Source organism: Tenebrio molitor, chromosome 7 (assembly GCF_963966145.1).
Source record: "Tenebrio molitor chromosome 7, icTenMoli1.1, whole genome shotgun sequence".
NCBI lineage: Eukaryota > Metazoa > Arthropoda > Insecta > Coleoptera > Tenebrionidae > Tenebrio > Tenebrio molitor.
Window position 1 is genome coordinate 7441663 of NC_091052.1, and position 13921 is coordinate 7455583.

Sequence of the window (13921 nt, forward strand, 5' to 3'; positions counted from 1 at the left end):
ATTGCAGATAAACCGACAGCAAATAGGTAGAGGTGTATTTAGAGCAGTTTTGACGTATCGATTTCGGTTCGCTGCTGCACATTAAATTTCCTGTCAGATCCCAATGCTCCAGTTGCACTGGAAGTCTGGATATGTTAACAGCAACGTTCGGATATTTTATGACAATATATAATACTTCCACCTTCCAACAGAAGAAATTTACACAAACTATCCGGGATTTGATTGGCCAAGTACCAGTCTTTGAATTGTTGACGTTAGTTCTCAAATATTTCATACGTTTGTCTTTGAACAACTTCAATCGAATAGTTACAGTTCAGTTGGCATTATTTGCACGTGAAGCTTTACCCTCGCAAAAATTATACAAATTAACCGTTGCGGCTCTGCTCACCTGATGCTCGATTATTTATCTTGTTTTATTTACCCTTTTCAAAATTCTTCGGGAAAGCTGTAAATTATCCGATAATTCCACAGCAAATAAAATGGGTAATCGAAGTGTTGTAAAACAGCTCACCGGAACACATTTAACAAGCACAATTTCAAACTCGCACCTTTAAAATTTCAATCTAACCTCACTTTTTGTGTTGTTTGTGTTTTTACTCTGCAGATTGACGAGTGGTGCGTTTGAGGGGAAATTTAAATGAATACCCAATATTATTTTTGGTTCTCAATGGCCAAATCAAAATTTCTTTGGAAGGATCGAGAATAAATTTAAAAATAATTGTAAAAAATTTACTAATAAAACAGTAGGAAATTGTAAATGCAACAGTAATTGTCTAGAATGTAATAAAATAAAGAATAAATGATAATATGACGCTTACCTGTATCCAAAACGGTAAATAAAATCCAGAACAGCAAAGGAGAGCCGCCGCTAGAGACAGCGTAGCCCAAAGAATTCCAACACCAGTTAAAGAGGTTGCCATTGTTTGATTACAAGCTAATTAGAGTTTACCAACGGAATCACACTGAATTCTTTAAATCCACACAAAATGATAGTCTTTTCATCACGTATCCCGTGTGGGTTTAAAATTCGTAAACCAAAAAGTACGCATGGTCACATTTCTTCCGACCATCGAACTGTTCCACTAACCATGCTCCATCTGAAAGAAAAAAACGAAGTTGTTTAGACAACGCCACGGAACATAATAACACATCTCATCACAAATCCAAGGTTATAATAAATTACTTAATATTTTCTAAGTTGATGACTCTGACAATCTAATGCAAAAAAGCCAACACACACACACACACACACATGCTAGTCGCGTTCTTGCATTCCTGCCGGGGATTATTTACTAGATTTAATAAGACCGGCATCTCACGTGACTGGGATATTTCATAAGAATTTTGTTATTAATGACACAGCGGAGTGAAGAGTAATTTTGTAGAACGCGATCTGACGCTTCGCGTGTAAATGATAGAGCAACGTATCTCTTGAACAAGACACTTGACACTTGACGCACTTCCCTCTTATACCTGCGATACGGAAGGCATCGTCGGGATAGTGGATTAGAGGGAAATATTATATCGGAATAAAAATTGAACTGACAGTTATCGCAACAATTTAACATCAGCTCGAAGTCTGCGAGACTCCGGTCTCGAAATGAAATATCAATGCCGAAGGTATATGACAAGTTATGAAAGTAAGCTGAAAGATAAAAAGGCATCGGGGTGGCGCCATACTAAAACAAGTCCAGAAAAGCACGACGATCAATTATTGACACCGGGCCGAGGACCGATGGACGGCTTTAAAAGTCCGACCGAGACCTATTTTCGAATAAAAGTGACCCGAAGTTGGAATAAAATCAAGAATAATGTCGGTTTTCTGGTTCACTTATTTATAACGTGTTTTGATATGATACAAGACAAACACTATTTGTTTCCTGTTTTTTAAAAAACCTGTCCGGAGCGGAATGCGTTTCCAGTTTAATGAACACGACGCCCAAGTGCAAAATCTGTGTAACGGCTGTTCAAATAAATTTCTGCTCAAGTAGGCCGTTTTTCAAACGTAGCTTGTTTTCCCAGTTGACAAATCCTTTAGATACATAAGCTCATTTTAATGAAACCTTCACTTGTTATTAATGACATTTTAAATTCATTTTACAGTATTTCAAATACGTGTTGATAATCCACTTCCACTCTCTCGTTCTATACTTCAAACAAAATATTTGACAGCAGATGAAGGATGAAGCTAAGTTAAGGGGAACAAAATCAGTAATCACGCACCACTCGACTTGACTACAATTTTTTTTTGAACACACGTTACCTACTGCAAATATAAACTCCATTCGCCGATTTTACAATACTACGCGATAAAATGTAGGACATCGCGTAAAACTTAATCATATCATTCATATAGTAGAATCAATAATTTCAACAACAGTTTATAACAATTAAAAATTCTTGTAGCGAAAATCCGTTCAAATAAATTGCTGCCAATCCAGCGAGTAAACAACGTGCGCGTAGGATTACAAGTGGCGCGTATTGTTATGCAGGGCTACCAATGGTGTACTGAGTAACTTGAAACAATTAACCTGGCCCGTTTAGTATTTTTCACAGCGTCATGTTTTGCAACTAGAATTGAAAAATATAAAAATCTATCAGAGAATGGAGTATACTATAGTTGTATTAATAATACACAGTGAATCAGTAAAATGCCAGTGTGGTTTATTTACCACATAATCAAAATTGGCGAAAACGTTAAATTAATGTAAACATTGTAGAATTCACGGTGATAGATATTAGTGAATTTAAAATAAGAGTAGAATTTAAACAAACAAGAGATCTGGGAAAATTTTATTAACTTTTGAAATGTCGCAACTACTGGTAGAAAACGAAAAAAAATCTCGGATAAATTTGTTGGGGTTGCAGAAGTAATAGCGCCTTGAGCTGTGAACTTTTTCGACAATTTTGTTCCAACTTCGAGCCAATCTAAAAACAATTTCCCCATCATTCCATATTTTCCATTTTGTCGACTTTTTAATTCTAACACAGCCACGTAACGAATAAGTTGGATGCGGTTGCAAAAAATCAGATGTGCCCTTATTGAACTTGTCAACTTTGTTGTATGAACAAGACGGCACTCCCAAAAAATTGTAATTAAATATTGTAGTGAGTTTAATAAATTTTCCAATTTTACACCACAAAAGCTCCGTACAGCCCTCGTTAAAAGCAATTATTTTTTAATTAAAATTAATTTCATCACGAAAATTAAAAAAATTCAACGTTCCGCTGCCGTCGCTCCTTGCAAATAGCACTAAGAGCACGCCTTGTATTAAACAATGATAACCTGTTTTTGTTGTTAGAAACTTAAAAGTCAACACGTCGGGACAAGAACGATAATTAAGGATAAATTTGATACGAGACACGGCGTAACTATAATTTAGCGATTCTATCAGTAATTACAAATTTATCGGACGATAAATCTTGGAGGGTCGATAAGAAATAGTCATTCCACAATGCTTATTAGAAATGAATGATGTCCAATAACTTGGAGCACTAAATAAAAAATAAGTAAAACCTGTTGAAGTGGCGTAGCGCCAACATTATAAATATTGCAGGGAAGGTATACGGGTTCGTGCAAAATAAAAACGACACTCTGAATAAAATGTGGGCAGAACTTATCCCCAACATAAAAGCGCACAAGCCATTGTAGTAAAAGACCCACTTGCATTTTTAAAATGGTGTCGATATTGTTTATTAACACTGCGATGTGTCGCACAAATACGATCTAACACTTTGAACGTTGCAAATATTATTTGGACACAATCGGCGAAAAAAAAATGTCCAGCAAATCGCCCATTACGCCCTTAAAAAATTGAGTTTCATAAAGAAAATGAACCAGAAACAAGCAACAAAGTGAACAAAGGGATCTGTGTCAAAATTTGCGAATTGCGCTTGACACATTTCGTCCCGAGTTGAAATTTTGCTCCAAATGTAAAATGTAAATCCTCGCCAGATTCGCTCTAAAACGTGCATTTCCCTGATTTGCCCTGCGACAAAACCACTATTAGCGCCGCACAAAAGTGCACATATGCAAATTGTGGTGTTATTTTCGAGAGCTGTATCTATATCAAAGGGACCAACCGCATACAGCTCCTTTGATTTCGTGCAAATGTAATTAAACCGCCCCTTCGATCTGTATCTTTGTGTCTTAATGGCCTTTATGGTTGCGGCTTTGTATCGGATGCGAAAAAACCGAATCCTTTCATAATCGCACCGTACATATTGTACGAGATCAAATTAATTAAACGCCAGTCAGGATTGCAAAAGCAGATGTTTCCGAACAGCGGGTATATTTATTTTGTCGGAGAGATGTACTAACTATCTCACGCACATTTTCGCCAAGAAATCATTGAAGTGATAATACTCAATGAAATGCATAGCGGCAAATCGGTGAGGCGGTGGATAATACAGTAACCCACATTACCTTTGGGAAGGATTAATTTCTCTTGGAAAAAATGTAGAGTCGGGTACGTGAGGGTCCAAATTAGTTAAATTGATTTAAATGGTGTAACCCTTCCGGAATTTAATATAAAATTATGGAGGGGCGTACCGCGCTTTCAGCATAAATTGTTGACAAAACTTACATGCTGTCCGCAATTATTGCAGAAGACATAAATCAACGGGACCGCGACGTCTCAGACTGACAGATAATTTATAAATATTAAGATCATTTACGAAAACAATACAAAGGGGAAGACCATATTCGTCGAGACTTGCGTTGTGAGTTTTGACAACTCACAAGGGGATGCGTTTAACTTTGTGAAATTCAAGTTTCTGCGGAATACAGGTAGTTGATGCTTTAGATCTCTTGTGCAATGAGAAATTTCGTTTCGTGAATTTCATAATTAAATTTTTGCTTGTTACCGGAGTTGATTAAGTTCGTGGGTATTCTTGGAGCTCTTCGGCTTTTGAAATGTTGAAATGAACGTGTTAGGTGTGCGTTTGCGAAAGCGGTAGCATCCGCACGTGAACAAATGTTGATAACATTATTTCGCCAAATGCGACGTCTTAATGAAAACTGGTTCGGTTCAAACAGAAACAAGATAATTGTCTTCGGGGCGTAGTACCAGTAGAGACGACTCTCTCCAAAGTGAAAATTTCAGTGCACTGTATGACATTCAACTTCAACGGTAAATGCTACCACATGTATCGAACAATGTGTGATCAAGAGTGGCTGTGAAAAACAAAAAACTTGAAACAATCCAGCCTTAAATGTCATGAACGGAAATCAAAAGTGGTTTGAAAACGGTTCCTAGATGAATGAGTCACAGTTGCCAACATTTGAACGCAGTTCGCAGTTCCGTAGATACAGTTCAACTCACAAACTGAAATCTAGGTTATGTGAATCTTAATTTGTGGTTTGCTTATTTGCTTAAATCATTTATAGTCACTTGGGAGTATATTTCACAACAAGTTTATAAAGTGGTGTCTTTTTGAACGAGTATAATTACAGTAAAACTACTTTTGTGACGCCTGTAAATTAAAAAAAAAAGATTAGTCCATAGCTCGCTTATTTATCGGAGGATTTTAATTATCTATACACCAAATGAAATGGTTGTGAATGGCCCCAAGAGCTTCAAGACTAAACTGTCAAAATATGTTACTGATTCCATAAAAAAAGCGAAACTGAAAAGCTGAACAGAGGATACTTATCATTGAAAACAAAACCAAAAGCTAATAAATTCCAAAACAGATGCACTGGTCCACTTAAAATGAAAAAAAATGAGGGATTATAAAAATCCGAAACAATTTACAATTAATCAAAACAACGAACAACTTATGCAAGTTATGCTGGAAATGGAAAATAAATCAGAAAATAATGCTCTGCAAGTGTTTGCTGTTCGAATGCATTCAATAATTTCTCAGGCCATTATGAAAAGAACTTCAGAAGATACAAATTTGGAAAAGACTTCTCGAGTATTTATGTATGTAATAAGTATTTCACACAAAAATAAATTGACAAAAATTGACAATACATAGTTTGGTACAAAAAATAAATAATAAAAGTACGCAAGAATATTTGTAGCGATGTATGAAACTCGTGTATATATAATAAACAGAAGAAAGCTCACTTTTCACCGTTATAAGTGAAAAATAAATATGTATGTATACATATTCGTTACGAAAATGTATATCATGTGGCAATTATTATTCGTCTTTCATCAAAAGGTTGCGACAATTATTTTATAAAACACGAACAACTCAAACAGAGCTTTAGCATATTCGCATATCACGTTTCTTACATGGAAACCATCCAATAAGTGTATCCTTGTATGGCAAAAGTGACAATCATGAGACATTCGCCAAGTACTCGATCACTCAATTTGTCTTCCAACAAACACACTTAAGTAATTTACCTCACTCTCCGAACAACATAGAGGATCTTCCGCTGCGACTTCTACAAGTTTCAAATACAATAAAGCAACATTGAATATCAAATAAGTAACTAATTTAAAAGCTCTCTGTGCAAATAAATAAGCGATTAAGAAACCTAACGAAACCACTTATTAAGTTCATTTAAATTACACTCTTTCATATTCGACTTTGTATCTTTTGTGTGGTAGACAAATGATGTAAAAATTAATTAAGAAAATTGCTGCAGAGCTTTATAAGAGTTTCTTAACTCGACTAGTGGCAACCGAACGAAGCTTGCGGAGACCGTAAAGAATCAAAATGTTGTCTAGTAGAGTTTAACCGTTTAAAAGTGATTAAATAGATCGTCATTTTGAGAAGAAAATAATACATGTTTACAAGGGAAGAACCCCACTTTATGGGACGTAAAACTTATTAAATAAATTCCGAGCTTTATTATCATGCTTGTTACGTCCCTGACTTGTTCGTATGACATCAGTGCACAAATACGCGGTTCTGCCGCCGCTTACCCAACTTTTACAGCGACGCTCTGCCATTTAGTGTTGAATCAAGTGTTGCCCAATTTCGCAACACGCATTTTTTTACGATACTCTCAAAATTAATTTATAGAGTAAAGTTTGAACTTGAGGCACATCATTTTGGAAAGTTTTTCGTATTTTTAAGTTGTTGGATTAAGCGGTTTGCGAACCGGGTCCGACAACAACTCTTAGCAAACAGCAACACCGCAACTAAATGCGAACACATGCTGCTTGCATAATTCATTTTACAAGTTTCGGCTCATATTACTTAGTTACATTTTGTAAAGTTGTTCAGAAGTATCTGCATGTAACTCGAATTCCGTTCCCGAAACAACAAACTTCCTGAAAAATAATAAAACGAGTTGGTTTTGCATTCGCGGGAGAGGAGTGCATGTGAGCTTATAAATTGCAGGACGGTGGTGGTGCACGATCCAAAGAACAAAATAACAAAGTCGACCCGTTGACCGGATCAAAGTTCCATTTGAATTCTACACGCTTTGGGTTAAAAGCTTTTCACGAAATGGCAAATAGACGTTTTCTCTATTTAAACGATTGATAGACAGTTGTGCAGGTTTACGAGCGAGTGATTTTTTGCTCGTTCTTCCCCTCCGTTGGCCAAATATCAAAACAGTTGTAACAAATTGCGCGCAAAATGTAGTGTTTGCTCTTGCGCCCCGACACCAATTCCTTTGACAATTAGCACTGTAATTTAATTAATGACGTCACATTACTTAATTTGGTGACACTGTTTATGCCGTGAAGGACACGTTAGCGCCGAAATAATTTATGGGTGTAAACACTGCAAATTGCTGTTTACAAACAAACATCGCCGTTATTTATTTATTTATAGACTCGCGAAAATGTAATACGCGCCTAACATTACAAGAGGATGGTAATCGCGGAAAGCCGGACTTTACGACTGTGAATTTTTCATTAGTTATTATACCCACATCCGAAATTTTTCACATAAATTCGACGCTTGGGCTCGCTCTAATCTGGGGTGTGTAATTGAATTGAAGTGGCGTATAACAAAATTATGTCCACATTGAATCAACGCATTTTTACACGAACCGCAACGTTTAATTCACTTGCATTTCGCACAATCTCGGCTTGAAAATTTCATTCAAAATTGTGTTAATGGAAGAGCAAACTGCTATTTTGGTGTTCGGTTCGTACAACAGAATTTTATTAGAGTGGAAAAAATACACCAATTCATCCTACACCGGTTTTGACGTGAGCAGCTACAAAATAAGATAGTTCGAGAATTAAATACGGATGCTGTTTTTCCCCGTGAAATGTCTTGGACTGAATCAGACTGTTGAAAAAGAACGCTGCATACTCGAGTGAAATCAGAACTTTAGCAATTCATCTAGTATTTGTGTTTCAAAAGGAATTCCGCCTCTACTCCGACCGTTAACAACCCACACACGCTACTCTTAAGTGATCTAATTAACCGTAAATTGGCTGGAATAGGGCACAATTATTTAAACTCTTTCAGACAATTTTAAATAATCTATACATCACTTCTAATTAACTCGATGAAATAATGTCTTGGTTATGTCTGATTTTGAGAGCACATCCTCCACATAGTTGTCATAATTGCAACATACTGCCATTCATTATTAGTATCACTGTCTCAATTATTGACATTACTGCCATATGTAAAGCCTACTCTTGCGAATATAGATTAACTGTTAACTACATTGTTGAAATGCCAATTAGAGAGAGAGGGGGAGAGAGAGAGGGATTTAACGTACAAAAGTATCGAAGATTGCCAGGGCATGACTCTGGTAAAGTTGACGTTTCATATTTAAGGAAAAATTGATTTGTGAATGACAACAAAAGAAAAGCAAGCAAAAAGGACTCAAAGAACACACATCAAAAAAATGACAACGAAGGGATGCCAACGTCGTGTATGGAACATGAAAAAGTTAATAATTATTATGACAAGAACAGCAAGAATAGAGACAAAAAAGGATTTCAAATGGGATACGGCATTTATGAATTTCTCCGTTAAACCGGAAAACACAATGAAACTCAAAGACCGAGTCTGGTTGGTTGAAATTTATTTGTAACTAAATTTAGGTACTTATTCTACCTTTATTTAAAATCTAAAATCCGGCAACATAATTTATAAAAAAAATTATAATAATGCAAACATAAAACACTGAACTCGATGCATAAAAATGAGATGTTTGCACCACTATTAAAAAAGTCATTGTTTTTGATTAATATTATACGGCTACAGTGGACATTTTTTAATTGCGTAAAATAACACTAAGTGACTATACATTTTTGTGATTTTTTTGTTAGGTTGGTCACAGTTTTAAGTTTTATGTTGGCAATAAAACAAAGCTGTCATTATTTTTATTTTTTATTTAAAATTGGTTTTTACTACGGAGCATAATACATTTAGTTTAATGGTTTATTTTTGAAGCAGATTGCAATATGAAAATGAATTCCCATCAGTAAATGTTGCTTTTTACAGTGTCGATTATTCCCACTAATGTTCCAAAATCCTAACCTAAAAATGAATCAACAGATAGAACCTGACAACGACGAGGCCTACCAATTGTTGAAGGATGTCAATCCATTAAATTGGCTTGAATTTATAGTCACTTGGTAGTACATTTCATAACAAGTTTAGATAAGTGATGCTTTACTCAACGAGTATAGTTGCGCTCGTACTTAAGCCGTACGAGTTCAATATAACCACTATTCTGGAGCCTGCGAATACTATTTTTTCGCATTTTATATGGAAATGTAAAATATCTAATGTATATACAAAAGTGACATTGCAAATCAAATAATAGTAGGCAGGTTGTTTTACTAACATAAATAAACATACAAAAATATTTTCCAAATGTATTCTGCCAGAATATTTGAATATTCCCATTTGGAGAAGATGGAAGCCTAAGAAAGTAAAGCATAAAGAATAATTTCTAATTTAGCAATGCAATCCATTACTGCATAAAATGGAAAATAGTATATTATTACATGAGCAAGTAAAGAAGGTTTTTATGCACGAAAATCAAGGTTACTGCACGGACCGAAGGCGAGTGCATGTAATCATTTGAGTGGACAGAAACCTTTACTTGCGAGTATAATACTATAATTTATCTACGATCAAATATATAATAAAATATATACATACTTAGTTCAATATTTTTAATTTTTAAAATTTTAATGTTCGTTTTGTTACCATGGCTACGTTCCTGTATTTGGTTATGTTGTTGTGGTTACTGTTGCCAACATGGCAATGGTGGAAAAATAAAAATCCCAATATGTATTTCTAATTTTGATTGGTCCAAATCCCCATGGAGAAAAAATCCTGTCAATTTTATCTATGGCTGAGAACCAATAAGAACTCTCTTTTAATTTGTCGGTGGATAAAATGACAATTTAGAGTAGACCTTTCACATCAATAATGTTGATCGTAGATAAGTATTTATATTTTACAGTTTTGGGAACTTTATTTTACTCTTTAATACACTTGTACATTTTATAAAAATAATTGTAAAAGAACTCCAAATGTGCACATTTCAATATGATGACAATTTTTTACTTTCACCTGTGTGAGTAGCAGTACTTTACAGATATATTACATAAATAACCATTTTATTGTTTTCATCTCTCAATTTTTAATCACACAAAATTGGGAATAATTTTCACATTTTCAATCTTAATTTTTCGGAACGATCAACTTTCATATCGAACGCTTTGCCTTTTATTTCAACTGCCATTCAAACATTGTAACAATTCCATTACATTAAATTAAGGCTTTATTTGAAATGTTTCGTTGAAATGAAATCTTACATAATATCATTTACTTTCTCTTTGCATCAATTGGTTTCGTTTTGAAACCTCTCTCATTTAATGTATTGACTGTTTAAATTAAACAATAAAGAACAGCTACGAGTATATGGAAATTATGACAGTGGACTGTGTTTTCCAGCGACACTTTTTTCACATCAGAAAAATTATTATTATTAAAAATTATTAATTATTATTATTATTAAATGTAAGGAAATTCAATGAAACTGCAACAATTCGAGCAATATAAATGTAAATTTGATTTTTTAGTGGGCAACGTTAGGTGCAGAGTAGTAAATAATGAGGGGGCTATCTATCTTTTATTCACGTGATTTGATCGAAACCCAATTTCTCCAATGTCGCCATTACTTATACTGGTTGCACACGGATTGACGGAACAAGGGGCTAACTCCGTTATCAGCTGATGAAGAAAAAGTCGGGATTCCTCCGGTAAAAAAAATATTCGTCCAGTGCAGGAAGCCACGTTTCCGAATAAATCTGACAGGAGATTTTTATTTCAATTTTATGCGGAGAATCTGTTTAGAATAAACATTCCGATTTGGAAACGACCCCAATTCGTAATTTGTATCGTCTCAATAAACGCCGTTTCGATAATTGTCCCGGATTTAAAAAGAAATCAACTCGAAACATAGTGTAGGGGCAGTTTCGCTCCGCTGCTTCGCAAAGTACGCTGATTTTTCTTGTTCCCGGATTTCCTTCCGGATCTTTAAACACGTGACAAGTTCATCGTGCCACCGCATCACACTATAAAAATTCATTATCGATTTGTCGCCTCAAATCCGGGCTAGTTTTTCCAATTACTCGAATCCGTGAATAACAGCGGGCTATTTTTAGTTGTCATCGGTGCCATTATGAAGTTGTCACGCCAATATTGGATACATGAATATGAAATCGGTCGAAATTTAATAAAGACCGGATCCCTGAGAGAAGCCGATAATAAAGAACCCACCAGCCCACCGACGATCAGATGATTTATTACATTGGCTTTTAAGCGCGGTTTTAGGCGCATCTTCCCTATTACGACCAACAGTCTATTTCGGGATTTACTATAGACACTATCGACTCCGTAAATATTTCGACTGTGTGTAAGGTACAGAGCAACAAACGTATTTATAGACATCCTGGCAAGCAATCACCGACACCGACAAAACGAAAACATAGACGATTTTCGGAAATAATCGACGCTCCAAAATTAGCCAATCAAGCAAATAAATTAGCAACAGCACCGGGTCGCAGCCCTGACCGCCACAAAATCAAAACAATTAGCCCACCCCAAACCGACGAGCAAATCGCCGTGGGGCCCTTCCGCTGGACACCATCGACAGACATGCACTCCGCCACCACGTCCGGGTTTACCTTGAACGGAGTCTAAATTTGGGCCGCGTTAAATCATCGCCGACTCCCAGCACATGTTTAAAGTGTCACCTCACGTAGTCACAGGGTTGGATCTGACTGACGAGCGCACCACCCCACGACCGACACGCGACTGATCGCTGAATCAGAAAACGACGGAGGCTGTCCAGAGGATCTCGCGAGATGCACAAATGCCCTGCGCCGGTTTATCAGGACCACTTAATTTTTTTTTTTCGAGGAGAGGATGCATTAGATTTTTTACAAAGCACCGAATCATTTGTGTTAGGGGCCTGTCGTTACAGCAGGGATTAAAGTGTCGCGCCACGGCAAAATTTATGGCCGGTGATATTTCAAGGGGGCTAGAAACGACGAAAGTTGCGATTGAAGTTTATAGAATTCGTGTTAGCAGTTTCTGCGGAAAGAATACTCGGACTGTGGGGTGTACGAGAGCGAGGGTTTAACATATGGACGACGTGGAGAATCCGAGAATTTTTATTGGACGTTTTAATCGTTGCGGAATTAATGAAAACTGCTTTTTAACAGATTATAATTTTTGAAGCCAAGAGTCATTCCCACGATTTAAAAATGCCAGATAATGGATAACTAAATACAAAACTATCAGGTAAAATGCACATAAATAATAATAAATATTCCATATTTAACATACAATCATTCCAGACTCAAATAATAGTTATTTATGCAACAAATGAGTAAAGTAATACTTTTTTCACGAGAAGGAAAATTTGCCGCACGAGCGAAGCGAGTGCGTAAATCCGTCGAGTAAAAAAAAAATACTTTACTAACGAGTTGCATACAAAATACAAATGAATGAAAAAAACTGTGTATAATAACGAACGCCAAAAAAAAATCACAATGACATTGCCTCCTCTTTCCTCTTAAGCCTACCACATCCCCCTAAAAAATTTTTAGGTAGATTTTTATACGTCAGCTTCAGACTTTCTTAATTTAAAAGTCCCTTTCAATTTGTATTACTTGTACATAATTAAATAAAATTTATTATTCTGTTGCCCTTAATTTATTCTCTCTCTTTCCTGTATTCCATTAAAAGCACAACAGAAAAAAAAATGCTTTAAATTAAAGGGTTTAATAAAAATTTAGTGACGCTACAGTAATTACTAAAGCCTTTGATTCGCTGTAACTTGGCCAAAAAAGATTTTAATTATTAATTTTTAAATGAAAAAAATGTAAATTCATTTATTCGTATTTATTTTTCTCTAAAATATATGGAATGAACGGATGAAGGGATGATGTTTGAAACAGTACAGAATAAATAAATAATAATTTCATTGTTTATCACAGAATAATGGAGCTCAAAAAAATTCTCAGATGATGTAGGGAAAGGTGCAGGTGCTTTAAAATTATTACAATTTCCCAAAATAACCAACAGTCGAAAAATAGTAATGATCGGATGTTCAGAAGCTGAATAATTATAGTTAAAGCTTGGACGCCCTAATAAATACTCGATAAAAATTAATCGTTTGTTAAAATCCACTGCAACAGTTTTTATGACGTTTCAGCTCATAGAATAAGCTATGAAAAAGTTGAAACTGTTTTACTACGTATTACAAAGGGACAAATAAACGAATACAACCATCATCAAAAATTCACCCCGGTATTTACGATAGCATTGTGAAAGAAACTGAGCCACTTAATCGTGCTAAGGAAATATTTTTAAAGCAAAAATGTGTTATTTATTATATATTATTTAAACTCTGTTTGTGAAAAATCATGAGATCACGCGTTTGAAGAATTTGTCAACCAAAAACAATACCTACTTTTGTAAAAGACGGAGAAAACCATGGCCTGTTTGACTACCATTT

At 35.4% G+C, this 13921-nt stretch overlaps 1 protein-coding gene across 5 annotated transcripts in view; it reads right to left on the reverse strand.

The window, feature by feature from the left end:
* LOC138134728 (LHFPL tetraspan subfamily member 6 protein-like) overlaps nt 1–12240 on the reverse strand; it is a 103794-nt gene extending 91554 nt beyond the window's left edge. For 3 of the 5 annotated variants that reach the window (XM_069053188.1, XM_069053187.1, XM_069053182.1), the window contains exons 1-2: nt 12084–12240; nt 819–1097 (exon numbers count right to left, since the gene is read on the reverse strand). In XM_069053188.1, coding sequence (XP_068909289.1) covers nt 819–920 — 102 coding nt within the window. In that variant the 5' untranslated portion in view covers nt 921–1097; nt 12084–12240. Of the gene's footprint in view, nt 1–818; nt 1098–1183; nt 1204–11998 lie in introns of those variants that run through there. The other 2 variants (XM_069053183.1, XM_069053186.1) reach the window with 2 other exon arrangements.
* Between the last annotated feature and the right edge of the window lie 1681 nt (nt 12241–13921).